Here is a 27,746-nt window from a genome sequence, read left to right on the forward strand (position 1 = left end):
GGGACAGGCCTTGGGCGGGCGGGCTGCGCTGGCGGCGCGGGGCGGCTGCGGAGGGAGCGCGTTCTTTCTGTGCTGGTTGCGTTTCTGTGTGGCTGGTGGTGGGGTTTGAGTTCTGTTTGTTTCGGTTGGTTTGTTTAGTTGTTTGGGTCTTTTCATTCAGAGCGTTCTGTGTGTTTGTTCCCCAGTCTGAAGAGTGACATTTTCTCCGTGGCTTCCTGGGACTTTCATAGCTGGTGCTGTCCCGGACTTCATTTCCTGCCTCAACGTTCCCTGCTTTTTTTTTTTTTTTCTTTAATCTTCATTTTTATGTTTTAGCCAGTCCCCAGACTTAGGAGGAAATGTACATAAGAACAGTAGCTGTCGTGTTCCTTCTTAGAGATGGAAAAGTATCTCAGCACGTACAAGGTTCAGATCTGACCTCGTTCAGAAGTGAGCTTTAGAGCAAAGTTGGAAGACCTGTTAAAACGTAGGAAAAACCCATGAAAATGGAGGATAATACAGCATAGGTTTTAGCGAAGTTAGATCAAGCCAGAGGGGAAGGACCTTATTATGGTGGGATGCTCTTGGTGTTTCTGGTTAGATGACTCCATGCAGAGCGTGTGAGGGAGTTAAATGCAGTTTCTGCAGGCAGATTGGACATGCACTTTGGCTGCCAAATTAACATACCTATACTGAAGAGTGTCTGGAAAACATAAATGAGAGAATATGATCGATTTTTAATGGGAAGAATAAAATGTTCATTATCGGAACTAATGATGTTTCCATAAAAAAGAATATAAAAGATTTTTGATGGAAGTGCTTCAGCCTTTGTTTTGTGTAAGAAAACAATTTATTTTCACCCAGTTTAATCTGAGGAAGGGTTGAATTCTTTGTATTAAAATTTTCTGCTCTTCTATGATTCAGTCTTGATGTAGACATCTGAGGGGGAGTCAGTGTAGCTATGTTGTACAGGCCTGAGAAGGATTCTTGTAGAATCTTTAGAAAGTTACTGGTGGATAAAATTATTTGTATTTGCTTACAATATTCTTCTAACCATTATTAAGTATTTTTATTAAATTAAAATCTGTTTCTTTGGTTTTGTCATTTAAAAATAAAAGCTGCAACTGTGAGCATCTTACTTTTATGTAGTACGTTTATTTTAAACTCCAGTTTCAGTGTCTACCTGTCTTGATAAACTGTTTGAATGTTGATGTTTGTCAGCTTCAATTCTCAACAGAGCAAATGATCTTAAGTCTTGACAAGACCACTAAATTTATTAGGCTTTATCTTAGAAACATAGGTGTTGTCTTCGTGCTTTGGTTTTTTATCTTCTAGCGTGTTTCCCTTCAGGGAATCTCAGTAAGCATAAGGCATATAATTATCTTAAAATGTATGAGCATGCTGGCAAGCTTGCTTTCTTTTGGCATACAAAAGCATTAGAGTCAACAAGGTAATATAAAGTCTTGTGATAAAGTGTATATGGATTATGTACCTTCACTATCTGATGATTTAGGAGGTTGGGGACTGATTATTCATGTGGTGATGAGGCTAGAGATATCAGGAGCAGGCTATGTTGTAGAGTGGTCAGAGTACAATGAATGCAATATTTTAAGATGTAGGTAATATATTTTTGTTACACAACTGATACACCTAAGGAAAAAATAGAGCTTCTTAGCACTTGGACCCTTTTACTAGGGTTCATTGGGTCCTAAAATACCTGACCTACCTTGCTGGTTTATTTGCTTCACATGACACACAAGCTACTGAAGTGCTGGTGTTGCTGTATGCAGCAGTGGATTGATACTTCTGTGTTTGTTTTTCTCTTGAGTTAGATTGGTCAGAAACATGAGATGCCTCCATGTTTATTGGAAGAATTGAGTGAGAAAGCTATCTAAAGACAATAATTTGTACCAGATAAATGTGCAGAGGCTTAATTTCTGCCAAATGCTGATTGAAGTTGTCCTGATGTCAGTTGCTACCTCTTTTACTACTCCCGAGGAAAAAGGATTCTGTCATAGCATAACCCATTGGTGTCCATCCTTGTGAAGAAGTAATACTAGGCACAGGTTAAAAAGACTTGGTTTTGCTTCCTGGGATGCTGTGTTTATTTAGGTTTTTAACATTTCAAAGCAGGCCAAAAATCGTAAGGACCTACTACAGAACTCTGTCTTTGAGCCCAGGGTTAGAGCTTCAGTAAACAGTGGCGATCATGAGAAAAAGATGCAATCAGTGAGGTATATAAAACTATGTAGATAGTGTCAATTTACAGGAAGTACACAAAATTTGGGATTTGTATTAGCTGTGAAAATAAGGAACATTAGCTCACTATTTTTACTAATCAACAGGACAAACATCAATTCAGGAAAAGGTAAATTAAGGAGGAAGTTGCTAAGTGATCCTAGTAAATGTGCCAGCTATCATACATCTGTTTGATGGACATATTTAGACCAAAACATGGGAGAAGACATGTCTAACCAAAACCCGAGTTGTACCTTAAAGGTACTATTTTTAAAGTTTTGCTTATGGAAGAACATATCAGGATTAATAATAATGAAAATCTCCTGTCTTTTATTAAATTGTCCATGTATAAAAAGTGGGAAGCTTAAATTAAAATAGCATGAAATAGATTACTATGTTTTTGCTGGAAATGATTGTTTTACCCTGATTTACAGTCTGAAACTATTAACTGTTTCTCCATGACAATACCTATGCCTGTTTACTCTGGCATCACCTGAACACTTGATTTTTATCTTCATGATGAAATACATGATCAGTAGTACTATAAGAGTGGCTCAGCAGTGTTGTGAAAATAAGCACTAGGGAGATAGGGCCTTCATTTCTGGGTAGCAGTGTGAAGGATGGGGTTCAGGCCATCTCGCACAATAGTGGCACATGGCGTGGGTGCCGAAGGGGATTTGTGCTTCACTCACCAAGTCCAAACCTAGCTGCTGGCAAACTCAAAAGATCGAAGTACTCTGTTCTGAGCAATTTCTCATTCTTGTGGTTCCTCTCCCACTAGTTTCAGAGTCGTAGACAGACAAGAGTATGTTTGAAAGATCATGTAGAAATCCAGTGTGTGATTAAAGTGAGAGTAGATTACAAAGCTGTCTCTCCTTCAGAATACAGACATAATTGAGGTGGCACTCTCTACAGTGGTGGAATGTGAAAGGAAATACTTTAAGTAGGTTCTATGTTCTCTTGAGTTTTTTAGGAGAAAACTGAAACCTTCATATTTACAGAAGGTGGTGTAAATCCTGAAATGCTGACCAAATATGGTTTTTGCTATCTACTAGATTAATTGAATGTATTAAAAAATAATTGTATGGATTATTTGGTTTATTAGTATTTGTTTAAACTTTTCTCTCTTTTTCTGTTTGTACAACTCATGCCGTGTTATTAATGGATATTTTTTTTTCATTTTCTTTTATTAATAATAGAATATACACGAATTTCAAATCCAAGATGGGTCAGAAGAGGAGCTCTAGTGGGCAGTCATTTCCGTTGCTGCTGCTGATTATTTTTGTGGCCTTTGTTCATTTAACTGTCTGTCCTTTTACAAAAGTAGAGGAAAGCTTTAACCTACAAGCTATCCATGATGTGGTGTACCACCAGTTGGACTTGGACAAGGTAAATTGGAAATAAGGTATTCTTTTTTGGACTCTTACAGATCACAGTTCTGTGCTATATGAGTAGTATAAATGCCATGTGAATATGATTTATCCCAGTTTTCCTTTGTTTCTGATTTGCCTCTTACTTAAATTTTCCTTTTTGCAGTATGACCATCATGAATTTCCTGGAGTTGTCCCAAGAACGTTCCTTGGACCAATTTTTATTGCTGCTCTTTCCAGCCCAGCTATATATGTACTTTCTGTGCTAAGAATGTCCAAGTTTTACTCCCAGCTGATAGGTATGAGAACATCCAATTGTCAGAACAATGGTGTTTTTACTACTTGACTAATGAGTGATACTGTTGTAACATTCAGTGTTTGGATAAGCATTTGCAATGTGGTATTTTCCTTTTAGAAGGAGGCAATTCTCTCCCCTCTTTGGGGTATCTAACAGCACAGAGAAAGTTTGTGCTACAAATTCAAACAGTGTTAGAAAAAACAATTCTCTTCAGAGAATACATTCCCATCTGTGCTTCTGTGTACGCTTCAGAAAATATTATTTAACTTTGATATAGAAGCGTTGACCTTTGTACAAAAATATCAGGCAAGTTTAAGGTAGATTAAAATAGATAAACTAATGGAGGAGTTTTGTTTTGTAGTGGATTGTGTTGTGGTATCTTTAGTATTATTCCTCATAATTTCTTCCCATTACATTATGTAACATGGTTGTTCATCAGTGATCCATCTAACATTACTCTTTATTTCCAATTTTTATTCTTCTAAAAGTCCGAGGAAGCTTGGGGCTCAGTGTGATTTATGCATTATGGAAGTTGCAGAAAGAAGTTAGGAAGCAGTTCGGAGCAACTACATCAACAATCTTCTGTCTCATCACTGTTACTCAGTTTCATTTGATGTTTTACTGTACACGAACTCTCCCTAATGTATTTGCACTTCCTTTTGGTAAGTATCTGCATAGGAATAATTTATAAATATAAAAGTTCTTCTTGAATGTATCAATAGTTAAAGCACAGAAAATGTATGGTCAGAACAAATTCATCTATGCACTTGATTAAATTGTGTGATAACAAGACTGGAAAACTTGAGCAGCTGTGATATATTTCTTTTTTGTTTTACCATATTTGCTTACAATGGACTGAACTGACTCAAGTTTTATTGTCAGACGGCCTTGATTAACTAGATTTGAGTACACATATCTGATGCATAAAACACAGAGCTGTTCAAAAGGCAGTAGGTACACCTGCAGTTAAAAAAAAATAAAAATCTGTGAATTAAGACTACACAGGAAACAACTTTTTCATGAGACTGTGGAACAAACTCCCACAGCAACATCTCCACCTTTCTCTTCTGGAGTTATCTACAGGTGTAGCAGTTTGTACACTTAAAAGGGAAAAATAATTCAAGTCAAAACTTTACTCCATACATACAATTTTTTCCCTAGAGATGATAAGGGGGAAGATGTGACAGATATTAGCTGAGTCACTTAATGTTTCAGTGCAAGTTGTTCAACTAACAAAATCATGAGGTTGGTGTAAGAACCTGTACCGGTCAGAACTGAAAAGCAAAAGGCAGTTGAATTGTCAGATAAACACTGTGTAGTAATGAACTTCTCAGATAATTTTTTGCAGGTGTTAAAAACATACAAATTGTTCCATGGCTTTGTAACTCTAGCTTTTCACACATTTGCCTTAGGATCATGACCACTGCACTGTGTAGTCAGTGTTATCATGTGATTTAAACTGAGAAAAAAGTAGAGGCAGCTAACCGTGCAAATGGTTTTATAGTTCTTTCTCTCTGAGCAGTAGTCTGTAGTCTCCTTTTTGTAATTGAAATGAGTTGCTGTTATCTTTAATACAGGATATGCTCAGCCAAGAGAATAAATTAACTCTTCAACTGATAGAGAGCAATAATATTTACTCTTTGTAGTTTGAAAGGATTTCAGTAATACCTCAAGGTTTGTTTTTCTATCGTTTTTTCTGCCTAAAAGCAATTAAATATATTGTCTAGGAAGAGTTCCCATATGTTCCTTCTGTGGTTATAGTTTTCCTAATTACTTAAGCATCAACAATACAAAGTTTTGTGTTATTCCAAATTATGTTTCTCTAACAGAGGAAGAATTTCAGGACTAGAAACAGTAGGAGGACTGAGAGAGGTTTCTTGGGAAGTTAGAGGAACAAAATGCTGGCATTGAGACAACTGTTGTCCTTTAGAAAATGAATAGTTCAGCATGTCGGATGATGTGTTTTATTTATTTTTGCAGTGCTCCTGGCATTGACATTTTGGATACAGCAAAAGCAAAGGCCATTCATTTGGTTCTCAGCTTTGGCAATTATAGTCTTCAGATCAGAGCTCTGCATATTCTTAGGCCTCATGCTCCTGGTGACGTTATTAACTAAAAGAGTCTCCATTTTCAAGGTGCTTTCCCATGCTGTTCCTGCTGGAATTTTTTGGTTGGGTAAGTGTTGGCTTGGGAGAAAAAAACAAACAGCCACATATTAAATTTATCAAAAGTCTGGAGATTTGGCTGATTCCTCTGATCACTTGGTCTTTAGGGCTTGCCTTTTTTTTTTTTTTTTTTCCTTTTTTTTTTTTTTTTGGCTTAGTTAGTAACATGACAAAGTTATTTGTTTATTTTAATATTTTCATGGGAGCAAATAGATGTGCACAGAGCACTAGAAAGATGCTGTGACCCCTGACTTTAGATGTTTACAGTACAATGCCCTGATCTTAAAAAGGCTTAGACTTGCAAGTTGAATTTAGTATATTTAGTGCCTGGCTGTAGCTACATATGCATTATCGGTTGTAGTATCTGTTGCCACCGTGATAAGCTGAATCCCAGGATAAAATACAACAGTGTGACAGAGATACCAAGCTAAGAGGGCTGTGGGGAAAGTCACAGTTCAGCTCATTTTTGTACTACTTTTTATAGCTTAAGTGATTACCCTAGAGCTACCCATCCATGGAAGGCTCATGCATATGCACATAAGTACTCTAGGCTTCTCTGCCAGCCTACCAAATTAAAAATGGTGTTGTCAGATTTCTGATTATGACTTCTGTTAGTGTACTGTCCCTTCCACAGCATGGACAGTAGAAACAGTAAAAGATAATGCCGTGTGCATTTGGAGGCACCTCACAGCAGAAGAGGTTGGAGGTCCAATGGGAATTAGTCACTTGTACTGCCATTCCCTCTCTGGGCAACCTTCTTAAATACCAGAGCAGTTTTCATAGAGCTGAATGGATGAGATGAGGCTGATGGATTTGCTGCTCTTACTGTTTTTTTGCCTTTCATCCCCTACCCTCCTTCTCACCCCCCTAATAAATAGTAGTGAACTTCCAGATTGTTTTTCATAACAGCTTTATAATAAAAATCCATTTAATACTATATGAAGTTAACCCAGGTTTCTTACCATTCATTACTTTTAAATCAAACTTTAATTAAACTTATGCTTTTCACAGCTGGGACTGGAGTGGGGTGAATCTCAGATTCCTATCTAACATGCTCCTATTAAGACTTCTATTTAAAAAGTGCCTCCCTTCCCTGCCTTTCCGTTGCAAGCCAGGGTCAATCATCTCTGTGGCTTTGGGTGAGGCTTACAATGCATGTGCCAGTTTATGTAGATCTCATCAGTAAACGTGCAATATGGATGTGCTAGTTTGCTTTTCCCTAGTTTTTAATTCACGCAGATTTGTATTTCTTTAATTCTTTTAGGGCTAACAGTTGCTGTGGATTCTCTGTTTTGGAGGCAACTTGTGTGGCCTGAGGGGAAAGTGCTCTGGTATAACACGATTTTAAACAAAAGTTCCAACTGGGGAGTATCCTTTGAAGTGTCCAGGGGAAAAAGATCTATTGAACCCTAGCAAACAAAGCAAAGACTTGATGCAGTCTTCTCCCAAGACTGTCATGGTGTTAATTCTACTTTTTATGAAGTGTTTAATTATTTGAATCTTATGAGACAATGTCTGTTTCTTAGATATTACAGTGAATTTTCACTTTTCTCTGCTGATGGTCCCTCCTTCCTTTTTTTTATGCTACCAACGTGAAGTGAGGTTTCTTCCCCTTAATTTTTCACCATTTGATGTGCCCCTGTTGGGTAATATGAATGTAATTAGGGAATTGCTTTTATTTCTCAAAGGATGAGGCAGGAAACAAAACACCTGGAAGATTGTGATGCACAGAAAGTATACTGCATATATGCAAAATTTGCATATACTGCTGTAAAGAATAGTTATTTCACTTGATAGCTGTGTGAGTATCCTTAACTCTCCTTTTCACCTTGAAGACCTCCCCCTTCTTGTGGTATTTCTATTCAGCCCTGCCTCGTGCTTTGGGATGCAGCATTATATTTGTACCTTTGGGTGTAGCAGAAAAGAGAACTCGGATATTACTTTTGCCAGCACTAGGCTTTATTTTCTTGTATTCATTTCTCCCACACAAAGAACTGCGTTTTATCATATATACTTTCCCTGTGTTCAACATAGTGGCTGCTAAAATGTGCTCACGAATGTAAGTTCAAAATTCAGTTTTGTTTTGTTGGGTTTTTTTTTTCTCTGAAAACGCAAAAGAAAAGCAAAACTGTTACTGTTTTTATCCATTTCTTTTCATCTCGGAATCTGGATCATCTTGAAATGTGTTTTAGACAGGAAGGTTGTATTATTGTACCTGGTCAACTAATGAGGGAAATGGAGACAAAAGAAGAGTTAAATGGTTGGACAGGACCATTTGGCAAATCTGGGGCAAAGTTGAGAACAGAGCCCTGATTTTACTGTTCTTGTATTACAATTCAGTTTATTTTATCCATCAGAGAAAAAGACACATGCCAGTGTATTACTGTGTTGCTAAAATGGCTTACTTTAGGAGATAGTTTCACATACAGGTGGGGCTCATAAAACGTGGAGTGTGTATTAAAAAGTTAAACTTCAGTTTATTGAGTAAATAAATTGAAGTTAAACTCTGAACTTCTTTGAGAATACATGCATAGCTAAAGGTTTTAAATAATAAAAATACTTTCCTTTATTGGAGAGCTTGTATTAGCTTTATTAATGAGATATTCTAATTTGAATGTCATTAGAAGCTAGTTTTGATAAATGGGTAATGCACTCCATACAGGGGGCTGTTGTAAAGTTTGCATTAATCTTTATTGTCTAGCTGTGGCATTTTGGTAAGTTCAGTCACTTTTGACATTGACCAGTATGAAAAAAAATAACAGTTTGTTCTTACTCATTTTTTCCCACCTCAACAGTTTGAATAACTACCGGAAATCCTGGCTGTACAAACTTGGATATTTCTTTGTTGTAATGCACCTTCTAGTCAATGCAGCTTATTCAGGAACGTCTTTATATGTTTCACATTTCAATTATCCTGGAGGAGTGGCTATTCAGAAGTTGCATGAATTGGTACCTTCAACAGCAGGTGTGTAAAGCTGGTTTGAGGTTTGTTCATCTAATTTCAATTGCAGGGGTTTTTTGCTAGTGTATCTTTACATATATTGGATATTACTTGTCACACTCTTTTTTCAATTATCCTGGAGGAGTGGCTATTCAGAAGTTGCATGAATTGGTACCTTCAACAGCAGGTGTGTAAAGCTGGTTTGAGGTTTGTTCATCTAATTTCAATTGCAGGGGTTTTTTGCTAGTGTATCTTTACATATATTGGATATTACTTGTCATACTCTTTCCATGCATCTTTTGTGTTAATGTATTAATCAGTGTTCTTAGAAGAATTTTGAAACTGTATTTTGTTTTCTTTATTTATGTAGATGTCTCTGTTCATATTGATGTGGCTGCAGCACAAACAGGGGTTTCTCGGTTTCTAGAAATCAATTCAGATTGGAGGTAAGTTATGAACGAGGTATTTTAGTCTTAAGAGAGGAGTATGTTTTTTCCTTTTTTGTATATGCACGAGGCCAAGCATCACAGATGCGCTTTCTGGTACAGCATATTTATTAAACCAAGTCAAGAGCAGTGTGACTCTTCAGATAATTTTGATTTATGTAGTGCTACTGTTTCAGATGTAGAGAGCTGCAACATTTTTTAATTGTTTTGGTTAGTTCTGGTTTGCCTAAGTAGTGAGAATCTTTTAAAGACATCAGAAACAGTGCAAAAAATTGCTTGCTTACTAAAACACCAGTTTTTTTAGTGCAGCTACATTTGATATCTCACTAGATCTTGCAAAACACAGCTGTAGTTTAACGCTTCCTGCTCCCGGCAGAACAGTGGATGTAATTGTGTAGGTAACTTAATTTTGCTTGGTTTTGAATCGTGTGGCAATGGGGATCTAATAATTAATATTCAGTGTCTATTTTTATGTGGAACATCCTTCACATAGAGGACATTGAAGTGCTCTTATAGACTATCAGTTACATTAATTTGACACCATGTGAGGGTGGTGAGATGCAGGGAAGTTCCTGATGCCACCTCCTTAGAAGAGTTCAAGGCCAGGTTGGATGGGGCTTTGAGCAGCCTGGTCTAGTGGGGAGGTGTCCTTGTCCTCGGCAGGGTTTTTAGAATTACATGATCTTTCAGGTTCCTTCCAATCCAAACTATTCTGTGATTCTAAGATTAGCTCTGAGAGAAAGCAGTTGAGTGCTTTGGTACCATGACCAGCAGTGATGTACAGTTTTAAGAATCAGAATATATAAATAAACAGTAGGAGACATTTGTGGGATGGCATTGTTTGTTTTTGAGAATGCAGACCAAAAAGAAGACACCTGTCTGATTCTTAGGCCTACCTCTTCAGATGAAGTATACATTTCTAATTTAAAATGTAATCTCAATGAAAATGATTCAGCAAAAAGTGACACAAAGCCTCACTTCATACTTAAACACACACCAAAAAAAAGCAGATTTTAGTTGAATAAGTACTCTGAGCATAGACTTATTTTTTCCCAGTTGCAGTTTTCAGGAACAGATGAACAAACCTAATTTAATTAATGGTATGTTTAGAGGTAGAAGTATTTTGGAAATAAAGAGAAAGAAGGGAGAAGTATGCTTGTGAAGGAATGATGCAATCAATGAGCTTGCTATGCCTTTTTTCTGTGCTCTCTCATAATACTGTGATGGTATAGACAGTTAAAGCTGAATTGCCTTCACAGTTACCATGTTTATTTTAAATAGGATTTTGCATGTTCAAGCTAGAGAAAGTCTTAAGCCATGAACAGTCAGGAGGAGACATTAAACTATTAGACTACAAGTGATAGAATATGCATAATAGCTAGAATGTTCCAGTCTTTGTGTTTTTTAATATACTTAAGTACAGAAGCTACTCTGAATGCAACTTTGCTCTCTAAATACAATGCTTAATTTCAGTGAGCTTTTTGAGGTGGTGGCTTTTGGATTGTTTTGAGTTTGCAAGTCTGTAGTGGGATTCATGAACAAATAATATGTCTCTCACTGAGGGGTGTTTCCTAGTGTTGCAGCTACGAAGCAGTTTGTCTCTCACTTTTATCTTTACTCATCAAAAAAAGGCTTCAAGAAAAGGCTGATTCATCTTGAAGTTTCACATTTAAAAATCAGACCAATTCCACAAGTAAGTATCATACACAAGACTGTCACTTTGACAGCAAAATAGTTCAAAGTTTAGAGGCACCAGCTGTCCATTTTCTCTTTATCCAAGGAAGTGACAGCCTTTCAGATGGGTAAAAGCTAATTTACCATCTTCATAGACTGTGTACATCAGGTGAAAAGTGTTATGGATGGAGAGATTATGAAGGCTGGTGATTCATCAAGATAACTACCATCCATTAATAGAAGACATAAAGTGTCTTAAGTTAACAGCTTTCAGTTGGTGTGCTCAGATTAGATCTGTTTGCCTGAAGAAAAATGCAACTGATCCATTATTTTTCTTCAAAGGCTGATTGAAAGAAGCTTGATGCGGATTCTTAGACAGGGCAGGTGTTACCATCTTGTCTTCAATTAGTGCAGTCGCTTTGAACCAGGAATAAATCTGCTGTGTAAGCTTAGAGTATTTAAAATAATAAAATTCAGAAATGATTGCAGCCAGATGAAAGGCCCTTTATTTGCTGATGAAGAAAATGCAAAATTAGTAGTTGGCGAAGTTGTTACAAAGTATGGCATTCATTCCTCCAGTTTGGATGCATGTGCTATCCTAAGTGGTATGGTCTTTTTGGAAATAGCAGGTGAAATTAATGTACAACTTTTTTTCAGAAGAAAGTATGTGGTTAGTGTGCAATGTCTTAATTCTGCATTATATTGGGGAATTTATTGACACCTCTGAATTCTGTCAGCCTGTGATCTGTTCTGAGTTGCCAAAATTTTAGTTAACAATCCACACAAATACTCTAGTTTGCTTTAGATTACGTGCTTTAAATATCTTAAATGTTAATGAGTGCTATGTCAGGGAGTGTTGTAAAAGTAAAAATTGAGTTGTTTGTTTTTTCCCATTTTTCAGACAATTCAGGCAGATGGGAGGCTAGGGCTGCAAAGACAGGGTGAAAGATGTAGCCTGGATTTACTCTTAGGCGCATTTAAGAGTGTGCAGTGTTGGGATTGCTCCACTGTCCTATCCGTTCATGCCTGTAAGAAAAGCCACAGCCTTGAGTAAGTTGCTTGTGAAATGTCTGGGAGGAATCAGGTGCCTAAGATTAGGAGCTCCAAAAGCTGGTAGAAAACAGTTCACAGAAAAGGGCACCTGAAAGGGTGAAGAACTGGGTGCTGCTCTTCACTTGGTTTACAGAGCATGGACTTTTTTTTTATAATTAGATGCCTAAGACTGTGTTGTCATAAACAAACTAAAAGTAAGTAACATTCATCTTAACCTCTGCCTTCTGGACCTTTACTGTAGAATGTTTTTCTGGGATATAGAGCAAAGATTTTAATCCACTTCTAGAAGCATGCTTACCAGTGGTCTGCAAAGTGTTTTGTTGTGGACTTACCTCATTCTTCCCCCTTGAAGTTGTTGGATTGAGGATTTGATCAGAGTGCCCTGACCAGTATGAGCATCAATGTTTACAAATATGTAAGGGGTGAGTGTCAGGGAGATGGAGTTAGGCTTTTCTCAGTGATGACCAGTGATAGGACAAGGGTAATGGGTGCAAATTGGAGCATAGGAGGTTCAAGGTGAATATCCGAAAAAATTTTTTTACTGTGAGAGTGACAGAGCACTGGAACAGGCTGCCCAGGGAGGTTGTGGAGTCTCCTTCACTGGAGATATTCAAAACCCACCTGGATGCGTTCCTGTGTGATGTGCTGTAGGTGACCCTGCTCTGGCAGGAGGGTTGGACTAGATTGAGGTCCCTTCCAACCCCTAGGATTCTATGATTCTATGATCTTAACCCTTGGGGCTATAAATTCCTCCTGACTGTCTTCAGTGAATGAATAAATAAGTATTGCAAAGTAGAACAGTGTCTTCATGAGACAGTGAGGGAGATGTATCTTAATTTCTATAAGAGAGGTTCATGCAGCTTTGTGAGGTAAGAAGGTTCAGTTCTGGGATTAGATCAGATGGAGAGTGGCTGATGGTAAATCTTCCACATCTCTGCCAAATACTTGTCACTTGTTTTCTCATTTTGTAAATGCCCTCTACAGCTAGATTGATGTAACTCCTATTAAGAAATAACTGTGAGTGTACATGTTAAATAGTTCTAGAACTCACTAGAACTCACTATTATATATTTAATATAGAATTTGTATGTATGTGTATATATATATTTAGGTACCTTAAAAGGCTATAAAAGCTGACCCAAAGTGGCCTGCCCAAATACGTAGTAGATCAAGGAACTGAACTCAGAAATAACAAATGCCAAGTTAATACTATAATTGCCAGACTGGTTTTGTTTTGTTTTCTTTTTTGTTTTTCTTTTCTAGTGTTCAAGGAAGTAATCTCCTTTTTGTTCTCTGAGGCTCCTACTTTATTGTATGACTACTGGAAGAAAGAGGTTTCTGCTAAAGTGCCTCATAGTTTGGTTTTTGTAATTAAAAAAAAATAAATGCAACAAACACAAAACAAACAAGCAAAAACCCCCAACCCCTTCTCCAAACTGCAATTCTTGTAGCGTAAAACCTTAAGACTTAAAAATGAGTCAAGTTTTTTACAGTCTTAGGCTTTGGTGTCCTTTCTCCACAGAATTCAAATGGAGGACTAGTGAGAAATTTCCTAGGAGTCCTGATTTATATCATGATAGCAGTGGAAAGACTTGCACAGAATGACTGATTCTATAACTCTTCAAAAATACTATTTCTTCCTCCACTACTAGTTAATTTACTCAAGAGATATAACTGAGAATGTTAAACAGTTCCTTTTTTTGTGTTTCATCTTGAGTGCTACATGCCCTTTTGATAATTGAGATGTCTACTATGCAAAGAGAGGAATGTCCATAAACCTTCTTTATTCTTTACAGGTATGACAAAAGAGAAGATGTTAAACCAGGAGACCAGCTGATGTTTTCTTACACACACATACTGATGGAAACAAATCCTCTTCAAATATCACATTACAAGACAACACACAGGCCACTGGCAAATATACCTGGCATCAGTAAAATTGGGTTGAACCTTACTGCACTACCTCCTTTTACTTTAAACTTGAAACCAAAATTAGTACTGTTGGAAAAACTTCCGTTATCATCTTGACTGCGATTTTAAGTCTTTTGATGTAATTTTGCTGATGACTGAATAATCCAACACAGCAGTGAATTATCATTCCAACACTGCAATTCAGCTTTTTTGGAAAAGGCACGGAAAATCTTTTTACCAATTGGTATTTATCTCCGTCCTGTTTCTTACATGTTACAGTGCATTCCTAGTCAGTATATACTTGAATACTGAGTTGTATTGTTAGATATGTTTAAGAGAAGCTACCTACAAGTTTAGTGGTGATAAGTAAAACCTGTCTACTTGCTTTGGGTAGCTGTCTGTTTCATAATGTAGCACAGGTATGTCCTAATTGTCCTATATAAGATACATAATGGAACAGGTTTGTGCTATGGCAATAATTTGATATGTAACCTATATGTGCAAAAATGTATTACTTGATGTACCTGCAGGATTGTAACCCCTTCATTTGTCAAGACTGCCTGTATGAAAATAAAAAGTTATCAGCATAGGAAAGCCATATTTGTTGTAGCTTCATCACAATGCCTAAGTGTGCCCTGTAGGCTACCAAACTCATTAAAGTGAAAGATTCATTTAAAAAGCAGTTGGACCTCTTGACAACCACTGTCTTATAACCACTCTTTAATACACAAATCTGTTATCTTTATGTCAGTGGTTCATGAATAAGCAGCAACTTGAATTTCACAGGAAAAGGAATTTTTAATGCTTCCCTCTTGCTGTAATGATATTAATTTACAGTGCAAAAATTTACCTATGAAAATATTCACTTGAATATACTTTAAGAAGTAAAGTGCTGTTTTCTGTTTCTTATTCAGTAGTCCCTTTGGAAAGGAGTAATGTGCCATGTGTTGCATTCTATAAACTAGAATAAGATAGCATGCTCTGTAGTCTCTTCTTTATTAGATATTTTTGTTAAGGATGTCTGCCTAGATTGCTGAAAGGAACAAGTTTAAGGGGTAAACTAAGGAAAAAATGTTAAAATTTTGTTAGGGCCAGTTGTAATATAACAGGAGCTCCATTACTGTAAATAATCAATATAGATGAAAATTGTGGGCAGAAAATTATTCCTTGCAGACTGAAAACTTGAGTAAAAATTCTTACTGAATAAAGTGTGTTTGGTTTGGGTGGTTTTTTTTTTTAACTTCTGAAGCGTACCTCATACCTGTGTACAGTTCAGTTTTTAGGACTATATTTTTGTTTTATCATCTAGATTATGTATCAGTGGAACTGATCTGGTGGGGTGGAGCCTGCACCCTGTGGGTGGCTGGTGCTGCAGCACAGGCTTCCTCCTGCTGAGCAGATCTGGCAAAGGCAGAATGCAGAACTTGTTGGTCCAGTCTCTGGCAGCTCTTGAAATTGAAATCACTCAAGTATTATCTATTTGACTTGTCTTTGGAAGAAAACTCTGCCAATCTGAACATCAAAGAATTTACATGAGACAGAAGGAAGTACATGTGCATATAACAGAGAATTTGGAACAACATAAATGAAAACTTTTTAGTAAAGCCATTGTGTTAAGCTTAATCATTGACTTTATGTAACTCCTCCCCCCTGTAGTCAACAACTTAAGAACCTAAACTAAAACTTATGCTGCCCAAGCATAGACAAATGTCTGCACTGCTGAAGTTAGGTGTGTAGTTACTCCAGCTGTCTGAATCCCTGGTTGTCAGAATCCCTCTGCAGAAACTTGCTTCTCTTAACTAAAGAGAAAACCTAGGGCTGTAATGCTTCTAACAGGCATCTTGCGCTAAGGCCCAAAGTGGTACAGAACATGGGGGCATTTGGCATCTGAGAAGTTTAATCTTGCTGAATGTCAGATGCACATAGCTGATTCGGTTTGTCCACAGACTTTAGTTCTGATGTCTGCATACTACCTGTTGGACTTAGACCAGTGATGCTGTTCAACTGGTAGTTGTGCGTATGTCTGCTCACAGCACCACCACTGATGAAATTACAAGCTATCTGCTCAAATTGATATGTTTAGTGTATATGGGAGAGAGAAAGATAAAAACCATACAAGGAGACAGGAAAGAGATAGTGGATTGCAGTTTTGAAGAGCATCTGAAGTTTATTTAGGTCCTGTTGGATCCTGTTCTGCGTATTTGGTTATTGAACAGTGCTTAGTTTTAAAATGTGCAATCTGTGCATGCAGCTATGGGTAACCTCTTCCAATGTAAGCCAGGAATATTATGATAGCCTACACCCAGAACAAAAAGAGGCAGCTGTCAACCTGAGATGAAGATTACTGCAGTTTTTCCCCAAAGGCTGCTTTCAATAAACAAGCAGTCCTTGGAATAGAAGTTAAAGCTGTCTCTCTGTTAAATTAATCTTCTCATATCCAGGTCCTGTGTTGTCTTTCTTTAGCTCCACAAGAAACATGGAGCTTATTTTCTTCTTTATGATAGGTTATTATTTAGTGTACTTGCATGGAAGAAAGAAAGCATGGGTTTAAGTTCCCTTATATCTAAGAGGGCATTAAGGAAGCCATTCATCCCTTCTACAAACTTCAAGTAGGATATTACAAATTCTGCATTTGGGGGGCATAGGGAGAAGCCTCAAGTTACTGCATGAATGATGCAGGTAAGAAAGACATGAAGAAGATGGAATTTTTATAGGGCCTTCAAAGTAAAAAAATTGTCATCACTGTTCAAGTTCTTAAAATCCCTTTTGTCTTGACTGATTACAAACAACCCTAGCTTAGAGTATAGTTTAATAAAAGCAGAAATAGGGTGAGCTTATTAACATAATTGAGGGCTGAATTAATCTGCATAAGGCAAAAGAGAGGTGGACTGTACTATCAATTGTTAAATCTATGACCTTTAAACACAGAATGGAGTAAACAAAATACATTTAATCTGTATAATGCTGCTGTAGAATGACATTTATTTTAGGGTGTTGAGTTAAAACTCCCCAAAGGTCAAATGTTGTGTACCTTGACTCAACTTCTTTCAAGCAACATTTGTTCCTGTAAAGAGCAAAGCTAACAAATTATTTGGACACAAACATGTCACTTCACCAAGAGATGGTGAATGATCATTGTCGTGGAGCCTGAGATTTAGGACATACTGTTGTAAGTCTAAATGAAGTAATACCATGAAAAAGTTGTGGAACTATCAAATAGAGGACATCCTTGGATTCTGAAAGTAAAAGCTGCTTCAAAACAGGGTTAAACAGGTCACTCTCCCATCAAGAATTAAAAGAACCCAATATCACAGAGCAACTTCAGTTCACAAAGTCTTTTAGAGCATTCAGAGAGGAGAAAAAAATCAGACCATATTTACCTTATACCTGCCTGAAGTACTTGCTATGGGTCTCCTCTCACAAGAGGAAATTTGGGGTGAGGGGACCTGGAGAATGGTTGTACTGTATCAAACATAAAATGTGTTTTATCTGTTTAACACCAAGAAAAGCCAGAACGTGTCTGAGGTTCTTGTCTTTGCCATCCATTCACTTCAGCCATCAGAATACAACCTCAACCAAGGTAACTGCATAAGACATTATGAAACACTGATCACATCCCTTCTCATTCCCTGATGATTTCACACATCCCCTTGGTGAGACAGGATACACATTAGAGCAAACAAGACTGATATTGTGCTGCCTCTTCTACTGTAGTTAAAACTGTTCTAGGACCATTTCTACTTCCCTAATTACTTCCAGTTTCTTCCGTAACACTAAGGAGCTTGAAAGATGAATCATGATTTAAGCACTTGTTTGCTGTAGGTCAATTGCTACCAGAATGTGTGTTTCCCTTGCATCTGACAACTCTTTTTCATCCCTAACAAATTAGTGTTGCTTTCCTCACTTTATTACCTGCACTCACCCTTAAATATTCCATCCCCCTTTTTCCCCACCCTGGACTTTCTTTGCAACTTAGTATTCAAAGAGTCTTCCTTGTACAAATGACTTCACTTTCTGTTTGTAAGAAAAGCACAAAACCACAAGCACAGTTTATCACGGATGTAGGCAGGACTGTTTAGCCACAGCCTTCTCAGCTGTTTACATCACTGGTCACAGCTATGTCTTAGATGAAATGTATCACTAGCTGCTTAACATACAACACAAAAGACTAAAAAAGTTCTTGCAAATATTCCTTAAGTTAAATTACAAAGAATACCTTTGTGAAGGTTTTCTTCCTTTTTAAGTACATCTGATTCCTAAACATAATTGATCCATTTTGTATGCAACTACTACTTTTAGATCAGTTATTTAGATAAATGTGAGCAACTACAATTAGTTTTGGTTGTTCATTTAAGACCTTTGTTTATGATAGCAAAGACAGACAGTGTTTCTTCTGAAATGCTACATCTTACTGTCACAGGCAGTCTTTCACTGATTCTGGTTTAGTTCAGCTGCAACTGCCCTTGGTGCTGTACCAAGGTTTGATTTTTTTACCTTGGTAAGGTAGAAATGCTGTCTGAATTACAGCTCATCTTTTCCTTTAAAACTGCCAATTTAAATAAAATTGGATTAAGGAATTGTTTCATAGAGGGCCGGGGAGATGGGGAAAGAAAGTGGCAGGGACTGCTTAGACATTGATCTGGCCCTTGGAACCAGAGTTGAGGATGTAACTGTGATTACTGTTTCTGGTTGGCATACTCATTTTCTGAAATGAAAGACTTGGGTCACCTTTGCAAGGAAATTGAGGTAAAGAATCTCATTGCCAAGAATAAAGCAAAGGATTAATATATTTGTAGAAGACTAAAATGCTTAGTTTATAAAATCTAAATAATCTGCAATTAGAAAGTGTTACTTGCTAATAATATTTTTTTTCCTGTGTTTCAAGATGCCTAAATGCAAGTTTGTTATTGTTAGCTTGTATAGTAGTGGGAAAAAAAAATGATACTTTCAGAGACAGACCTCTCAGCAACTGTAAGCATCTACTTTGGGCTTGTCATCTATAGCTTGTCATCTATGTCTATTATACATTTTAATTGTCACACCCTTATGCTGGAATTTAAGCTGCTCTACATAGGTATTTCTGTTCTTTGTAAATTCAAAAGCTAGTCTTGGGGAGCAAGGAGAAGCTATGAGTATTCCTGCAGCCAAAAAAGGTTTTCTTCACTTTTACTTGGAGAGGAAAAGAGGCCAAATGGAAAGGGACAGTGTGGGGGGAACATTATCACAGGATTTTGGAATATAATGTAGATCTCAACAGGTACTTTCCATTATATACCCTTCACAAGACTCGAGTTCTTGGAAAAGGTTGTTGCAGATCTGTACTGCTTCCTCTTCCGGCCTTTAGTAGTACTACAAAGTATTTCTTACTGCAGTGTGTAATTAGTTGGTACACCTGCCTACTCTTAAAAGAATCAAAAGCTGTAAGATTCTTATAATGACACAAAGCATCATCTGTAGTACCAGCTACACTTTGCTTTTCACACTAAGAGAGAAAAAAAAAAAAATCTGCTTACTACATTTCTTTGTAAAGTTGCTAATGTACTGAAATTAATTGTTTAAATAAAACAAATATAAGTGCTGCAGGTTCACCATGTCATTCAGAATTAGGGAACTGTCTCCTGCCACAGGGACTGGTGAGCACAAGGTCAGCTTGACAAAAACCCACTTTTAACAGCTGGTGCTTTATTTCAGTCTGAGAGAGGGTACTGTAAAAATAGTGGTTTCCTAGACATTACAGATACAAGAAGAGTTGGAAAAAACCCAAAATTTTTAGTAATCACCAAAAAGTTATATTAAAAATAGAGTAAATCCCCTATAAAACATGCCCACTCAATAACCCACTGCAATATTTCAATGAAAGCTTTCAGCCCTTCTGTTGAAGTCAGTGTTTTCTCAAAGGCAGCAGTGCATAAACTAAGGATGGAGATGCTCCTACAGAAGGATCAAGGCTTACAACTGAAAAGTAGCAACTTTGTGCTTTCAGTCTCACCTATTTTAATTTCCATTTTTAAGAACCGCGTTTTGATTTCAAGGCCTTTTCGGCCTGCAATTCTCTAAAAAAAATAAAATAAAAAAAAAAAATCAAACATAAGCCTATTATTAATTCTTAACCAAGCTGACACGGAAACAGTGCAGTCCTAAAAAAAAAATAAATAATAAAAAAAAAATATTACAATGTTAGGGGCTGGAAGGCACCTCTGAAGATCATAAAATCCAACCCCCCTGCTGCAGCAGAAACACCTAGGGCAGATCACACAGGAACACATCCAGTCGAGTCTCAAAAGTCTCCAGAGAAGGAGACTTCACAACCTCTCTGGGCAGCCTGTTCCAGTGCTCTGTCACCCTCATAGCAAAGTTTTTCTTCATATTGAGGTAGAACTTCTGTGTTATAACTTAGTGCCATTTCCCCTTGTCCTGTCACAGGGCACCACTGAAAAGAGATTGGCCCATTCTCAACATCCACCCTTCAGGTATTTGTAGACATTACTATGGTCACCTCAGTCTTTTCTCAAGACTAAAAGGTCCCACGTGTTTCAGACTTTCCTCATTAGACAGCTGTTCCAGTCCCCTAATCATCCTTGTAGTTCTCCATTGGACTCTTTCCAGCATATTCCTGTCCCTCTTGAACTGGGAAGCCCAGAACTGGACACAATACTCCAGATGTGGTCTTACTAGGGCAGAGTAGAGGGGCGGAGAACCTCTCTTCACCTGTGAACCACACTATTCTTACTGTATCCTAGGACACTATTTGCTCTCTTGGCCACATGGGCACATTACAGTCCCATGGGTAACTTGTCCACCAGGACCCCAAGGTCCTTCTCCATGGGGCTGCTTTCTAGCAGGTCAACTTCTAATCTACATCGGTGCATGGTGGTTTTTCACCCCAGGTGCAGGACTCTACACTTACTCTTGTTGAACCTCATTAGGTTCCTCTTTGCCCAGCTCTCTAGTCTGACTAGATCTTACTGAACGGCCACACAGCCTTCAGGCGTATCAGCCAATCCTCCCAGCTTTGTACCATCATCAAATTTGCTCTGTCCCATCATCCAGGTCACTGATGAAGATGTTGACTGGGCCCTGTATTGAGCTCTGGGGAACTCCACTAAGAACTAAGAAACTAAGAACTAAGCCCTTCAAAAATAAAATAAAATTTAAAAAAAAAAAAAAAAAAGAAATTGCAGGTACAAATGAAGTGGACTAATTTTTAACTGATAACATTTTTTAAATACTGACTAGTTGTTCTGCTTTCAGGAAAAAGCAAATGACAAAAAGCATGACTAGAGAATTAAGTATCCATTGGAATAAGATGCAAATTGGGGGCTACAAAATGCCATCAGTAACTTTGCACATGAGAGTTACACAGGAGCTACAGCCAAGACTGCCTTCAGAGGAGCTAAGCTGCTTCTCCCCAGAGAACTGGGATTTTCAGGTAAACCTGTTCAACGTCAGGACTCCTGCTGGTATGATATGGCTCTACAATGCCTTAAGCCAAAGGCTGTGCCTACATTCAAGACTTGATAAAAAAGGTGTATCACTTGTTTAAAAACAAAAACAAAGCAAACAAACAAACAAAAAAGACAAGGAAATAAGTCTCTTCGTCCTCTACCTCCCTCTTTACTGGTCTGGAAGATCAAATACCTCCTTTACAAAGGTCAAGGTTATATTCACAGTTAAAATGCAGGGAAAAATTGAGATAATGATTAACCAGCAACCATTTAAACATTTCTCAATAAGCTGCTTCAAACTCACCTAGCTCCAACTATACATAAACTAGAACAAATTGTTTTATTACTGCAGAAAAATGTGTGCTGCTCTCATTTAACTCTAGAAAAACAAGGAAATATTTACTGTTGATAGAACTAAAAGTTACTCTTCAAAATCCTGAAGACAAAATTCAGTATTAGTTTTTTCCCCAAGTACACTATATAATAATTTCTTAAATAGTACAGGTATAAACGTAACTGATAGAATGGCAATTGAAATACCTGAAACCATAAAATGTTTAGAGAAACATTATGTGGAAACCAAAGCCAACTAGGAAAGCATTCAACAAATTTTCCTGAGGTTGAATAGCTTGAGTGAAATGAAAAGAACCAGAATCTAAGCTTAATAGCAAAGAGCTAAATGGAAACCAAATATTTTCACATAGCACCTTCAGTGGTATATTTGCTATTACAATTGTATAAACTCATTTTTATTCAATGGTTGTCTTAAATCCATCTAAAAATAAAAAGCAGCTTTGAATACCACTAGAAAATTGCAAATAAAATGTTTAATTTCAGAAACTGAGTTCACCATTTATAAATACACTAAAACATAGTAAATGCAAAATTAGATTAGGCATAGGTACAGTATTTTAACAAAGCTACAACTTTTCTAAAAGGTCATAGGCAAATGATGACTTGTTTCCCAAAAAGTATTTAATGAAAACTGAAATGAGAAGATTAATCTTTCTATAGTAAAAAAAAAAAAAAGAACATTCCTTTCAAATTAAAATGCTTGCTGTTCTTTTCCATCTTACTTGAAGTTTTGAGGTCTCTATATCCCATTTGCCTGATGGACACCACCAGTTAAGAATCACCTCTACTACATAAAATTCTAAGCAGTGCACCATATCCATAAGGCTATTATTGAAAATCAGAATAGTTTTTTCTGTACTAGGAGCTTTAAGAAAGTCTGTTCTACACAACTGAAATTACATTAGGAGTAATGGATCAATTTTTACAATAGGGAACCTTATAGTTTTGATGTACTAAAGATCAGAAAACGCTTTAGAATGATATTAGAGTATTCATGGTAAGTTTCTTGCCATTTATGTACCTGGCATTAAATAAAAAGCATTAATTCACAAACTTTGATAAGACTTCCAAATAGCTTTTATAAATACCCAGAGTATTTCTGTAGTTCAGTTAAAATGCAAAACCTGAACAGGAGAACCCAGAATGAGAAATTTTACTACAGATTTCTGTATAACTGATATTCCATGTAATTTCAAATTTAAGATTTATTTTCAGATACTAAGTCAATAGTCTCCTGTAAACGCATCTTCCTCAATAACTCTTTTTAATCCTTTAAGCACTTTAGAACTTGCAGTTAGAAACACCACCAGATAAAAGACAGCTTGAACCTCATCGTTCATGTACAGCTTTCCTTGACAACTACAAAAGCTCTTTTGTTGCAATTAAAGCAATGTTCAACTAAAATACAGTACCTGGTTTATGGTTTTTACATAATAATTGAATAAAAAACTACAGAATAGAACTGTTTACATCTTTTTTTGCCCTTCTATTAAAACAAATGACTGAGCTTTTTTAAAGTTCATTTACAATTATGAATTAAAACCTACATAATTTTGTATAATTTGACAAGACAGGCTATCTCTAGTGTGAACTTTTAAAAAACATATATACAATATCTGGCCTGAAGTTCTATGAATAAGGCACATGTAGACATATTGAAAGCTGAAAAAAAAAATGAAACTAAAATTTGGAATTATAGTCACTGATTAGATGTCATACATGGCCCCTACTGGAGCAATTTAAAAATCCAAGTTATAGATAGTTAATATCCAGTGAGCAACAATAGTCTACCAGTTTGTTCATTAGTTTCAATACTGAAAGTATATTAAAGGAAGATTCACTTTCAAAAAGATAAGCTTTTCAAAGTGTTCAATCATTAACCTGGACTGACTAAAGTTGTTGCTTTCATTGGATGTATTGAACAATCTCTCTGAAGGAACAATGCTTGGTGGACAACCCAAGAACCTGACAGCCAATTTTGACAGTACTGGCCAGGATGACTTCTTAAAGTTCCAGTAAGTTAGAGGATCACAGTTATGCTCAAGCACTTCTTCCTCCAAGTAAGAAAGCACCATTTCCTCTGGTAACTTTGCTCTCTCTTTCAGGTCTTTTGTTTTCTTCATGTCACCCATAAGTGACCAAAGATTATCTTCTCCACATGAATTTGTAGATGGTGAACCTATACCACATCCATTGGAAACAGGTTTATCATCATCTGAGGTAGAACTCATTATTTCCAGCTCCCTGATTAAGTCTTGTTTATATTGTTCAGCCTCCTCTTCTGTAAATAAGGATGTTTTATACCGGGGATCCAGAAGTGTAGCAAAAATGTACCTTGGATCATGAAGTGTGGAGGACAATCTACTCACCATAGCTTCTTTCAAAGATTTCAGCATAGTATCTATGCCCATTGTTTCCTCAAATAGCATTTCTATTTTCCTGTTAAGTATATGAATCATTGGAATCACTTGGCTTAGAGTAGACATGTGTGTACTCATCTCCTTGCTTGCAGCTTCAAAAGGTTTGAGAGCATGACACACTGACTGCATGACTTCCCACTGATCACAGCTTATTAGCTCTCGAAAGCTACACTCTATTGACATTTCATCAATTGCTCTCTTCTGTTCAATAAGACGTTCGAGCATATGAAACGATGTATTCCACTTCGATGGAACATCTTGTATCAGCTGATGCTGAGGCAACTCATACTCTTTTTGAAGCTCAGCTAACTTCTCTTTTGCTTTTGCTGACCGATGGACGCGTTCACAGATCTTTCTTGCAATACTAAGCAAATTCTGAACCATTCTCTGGCTTTTAATAGCCTCATTTACAATGACATTAACAGTGTGACTAAAACATTGTACACTTGAATGATCACCTTCATTTAAAGTTTTCTCTATACTCTGATTATCAGTAACAGTAATCCCAATCTGAAGGCCAATGGAAGTAATCCATGTTTCCCACCAGTACTCTAACTGCTTTTGAATACTGATTCCATTGTAGTCACAATCAATCTGTGATACATTTAATAGTGCTGAACAATGGTAATCCTCACACTGTGGTCGAAATGAAGACTCAAATGTTACCCAGTGAGCTGTCAGGGTTAGATATTCTCGTGTTTGGTTGCTCATCCATATTCCGGATGTAAAATGGATCACTCCACTTTCAGCTTCTTTAAGATGTGAAATAATTATTTGTTTTACATTATCATACATATCTGGAATTGCTGTCCTAGAAAAGTAAGACGGAGAAGGTAAAGAATACTGAGGTTGTAAGTATTCAAGCAGCCTGTTAAAGCCAATGTTGTCTACAAAAGAATATGGCTGAAGGTCCAGTGCAATCATTTCGGCTACGAGACTTGTGATTTTTTTGGCAACTGGGTGAGAGTCACAAAACTTATCATTGGTTTCATCAAAATTTGAAGAGCCTAGTAACTCTGTGCTCAGTGGCATATGATTATCCGTAGATGAGGATAATACCGTCTCCGAGGCATCAGTTTGCAATACATTGTTATGAAACCGCTGCAAATGTCTTAGAAGGCAACTTGTGCCTAGATTTGTTGGCTTTTTCCCCCTACTTATTGTACGTCCACAGTGCATACATATAACTTTTGTTGAATCTGCAGAACAAATTGAGAAGTGATTCCACAGTTTTGAGGTCTTCTTACTATTAACAGGAAATATGATTTGATTATCATGTGTAACCATTGTAGGCAAGTCAGTCAACTTTGAGGATGAACATTCTGCAGAAGCCAAAGTGGCGTAAGGAGAATTTGCCAAACCCATATCAAGAAAGCTCTTTTGGTTTCCAATTACATCAGGATGGCGTCTATATAGATGTCTCATCAAGCAGCTTGTTCCCACATCTCCTTTCTTACCACGACTTATCATACAACTGCAGTATCTACATACTGCCTTTAGACTGTCTGCAGGTGACAGAGAAAAGTGGTGCCAAACTTCTGATTTAAGCCTTCTCATAATCCTTTTATTTTGCTGAAATACAGCAGTAGGTTCAAATATTAGTGGACCTAATCCCTCACACTGTTTCTCAGGAGATGAAACAAAGGAGACTTCACCTATATCATCAGAAGATGACAGCATTGAGTCTTCCACTAAAGCATCTCCAGAAGAGAGATTAGTATGGATCTCCTCAGAGATTCTGTCTGGAGAAGAAGAAACAGAAGTTGATTCTTTCATTAGTTTTCCAGGAGAGCATGACATAGAATTCAGATCACTATCTGAGGGTAATAAAGAAGGCAACAGGGTTGGAGGTGCATTGTAGAGAGGTGGTATGCTAGTACCACCCCCATTCTCTTGCAGGACAATGGAACGATGGGCTCTCCACATGTGTCTTATTAAACAGCTCGTTCCCAGGTCTTTTCCATTTTTTCCTCTACTGAATTCATTCATGCAGTGAATACAAACAGCTTTAGAATTATCTAGAGGTGATAAATAAAAGTGTTTCCAGACAGCAGACCTCCTTCTGGATCCTGATGTGCTCTTTGGAATTACAACAGTTTTTTCTGCTACATTCTCTGCATTGTCATCATACTGGTTGTTGGGTAGCTGTGGAGATGACCCAGCCATGACTTCTTCTTTGACACACTTTTCAGAAACTGAGAGATCTGATATTTCTTCAGAAGAAACAAGTGAAACAGATTCCTCAATTATTCGATCTGGAGATGGTATTTTGGAAGCCATTTTCTTGACCAGTTTTATAGGGGATAACATAGAACTCAAATCTCCAACATCTGCGGACTGAGGTGGCAGCAACAATGCAGGTGAAGAAAAGGAGGATATACCTGGCATACTTCCATTTTCTTTTATTAGTACAGTGGGATGGGCTCTCCTCACGTGTCTCATGAGACAACTGGTACTCAAGTCCTTTTCATTTTTACCCCTGCTAAATTCTTTCATACAGTACATACATATTGCTTTAGTGCTATCTCTAGGAGATATAAAAAAATGGTTCCAAGCAGGTGACTTTTTTCTGGAGCTTATGTTTCTGCTAGAAAGGAGGCTTTGTGTCACAGCTTCCATTGCTACATCATACAGTGTACTACTATACTGAGAAAAAAGAGATCCATAATCATCCTCATTTTCTGTAGATAAGTATTTGCCCGCATTGTTAGAAATGAAGTTCTTTTCTTTGTCTTCCTGTTCATCGCTGCTGTCCGCATGTTTGAAATCATCTTGTTCTGTTTTTACATCTATTCTTTCTAGAGCACAGTTCATGCTGTCTTCCTCTTGCTCAACTTTGAAGTTAGTGATTTTACCCAATAAGAAATTACCATCCATTCTGGGGGAAGCTACTTTACTCTTGTCCATGGATGACAAATTCTTCTTGACAAGTCTTCATTGACTAATGAACATAGTGAATTTAAAAGAGTATTCAGAATTTGATTAAAACGATGTAATTTGCATACCAAATCCAGAAACACAAATGTGTGTATGTGTTAAACTAATCTCCGATTTAGGAATTCCTGTATCCGTGTTGTGCATAAGCAAATATTATTAGTCATAAAAATCCATTTTAAAATTATAGACTTAATTAATGGAATCCCATTTTTTCCCCAGGATCAGGACATTTCAGGTCATAGCTGAATGTTCTCAAAGACAGCTACTGTTAAATGCTTCATGTTGTAGAGATAATCCTAAAAAATGGATGCTCTGTTTTCTTGTTGAAGGAAGCCATTCTGCTCATCTTGACTGGGCAACTGGGATTTCTTCTGCACCATCTAGAAATGAAAAAAAAAAAAAAAAAAAAAAAATAGGGCAGAGAAATGGAGCCCTTCAACCTCCCATCACAAATTTTTGCTCAGCCTGGTCATCGGGGGCAGAAAGTTACACAACTTTTGGTAGTATTTCATCCT

The 27,746-nt window shown here is 37.1% G+C and overlaps 2 protein-coding genes across 2 annotated transcripts; one reads left to right on the forward strand and one right to left on the reverse strand.

The window, feature by feature from the left end:
• Positions 1–3,405: 3,405 nt before the first annotated feature.
• On the forward strand, positions 3,406–14,882 carry ALG12 (ALG12, alpha-1,6-mannosyltransferase). Its single transcript, XM_009999446.1, has 9 exons — positions 3,406–3,606; positions 3,754–3,886; positions 4,374–4,547; positions 5,866–6,060; positions 7,315–7,418; positions 7,886–8,109; positions 8,846–9,015; positions 9,362–9,437; positions 13,961–14,882. Exons 1-9 carry the CDS (start codon positions 3,442–3,444, stop codon positions 14,190–14,192), a joined length of 1,473 nt encoding a protein of 490 aa, XP_009997748.1. The 5' UTR covers positions 3,406–3,441; the 3' UTR covers positions 14,193–14,882.
• An 8,472-nt stretch (positions 14,883–23,354) lies between these two features.
• ZBED4 (zinc finger, BED-type containing 4) lies at positions 23,355–27,514 on the reverse strand. Its single transcript, XM_009999448.1, has one exon. The coding sequence runs from the start codon at positions 27,199–27,201 to the stop codon at positions 23,683–23,685; it is 3,519 nt and encodes a 1,172-aa protein (XP_009997750.1). The 5' UTR covers positions 27,202–27,514; the 3' UTR covers positions 23,355–23,682.
• Positions 27,515–27,746: the final 232 nt, after the last annotated feature.

This window comes from Chaetura pelagica, unplaced genomic scaffold, assembly GCF_000747805.2.
Source record: "Chaetura pelagica isolate M959 unplaced genomic scaffold, ChaPel_1.0 scaffold15, whole genome shotgun sequence".
NCBI lineage: Eukaryota > Metazoa > Chordata > Aves > Apodiformes > Apodidae > Chaetura > Chaetura pelagica.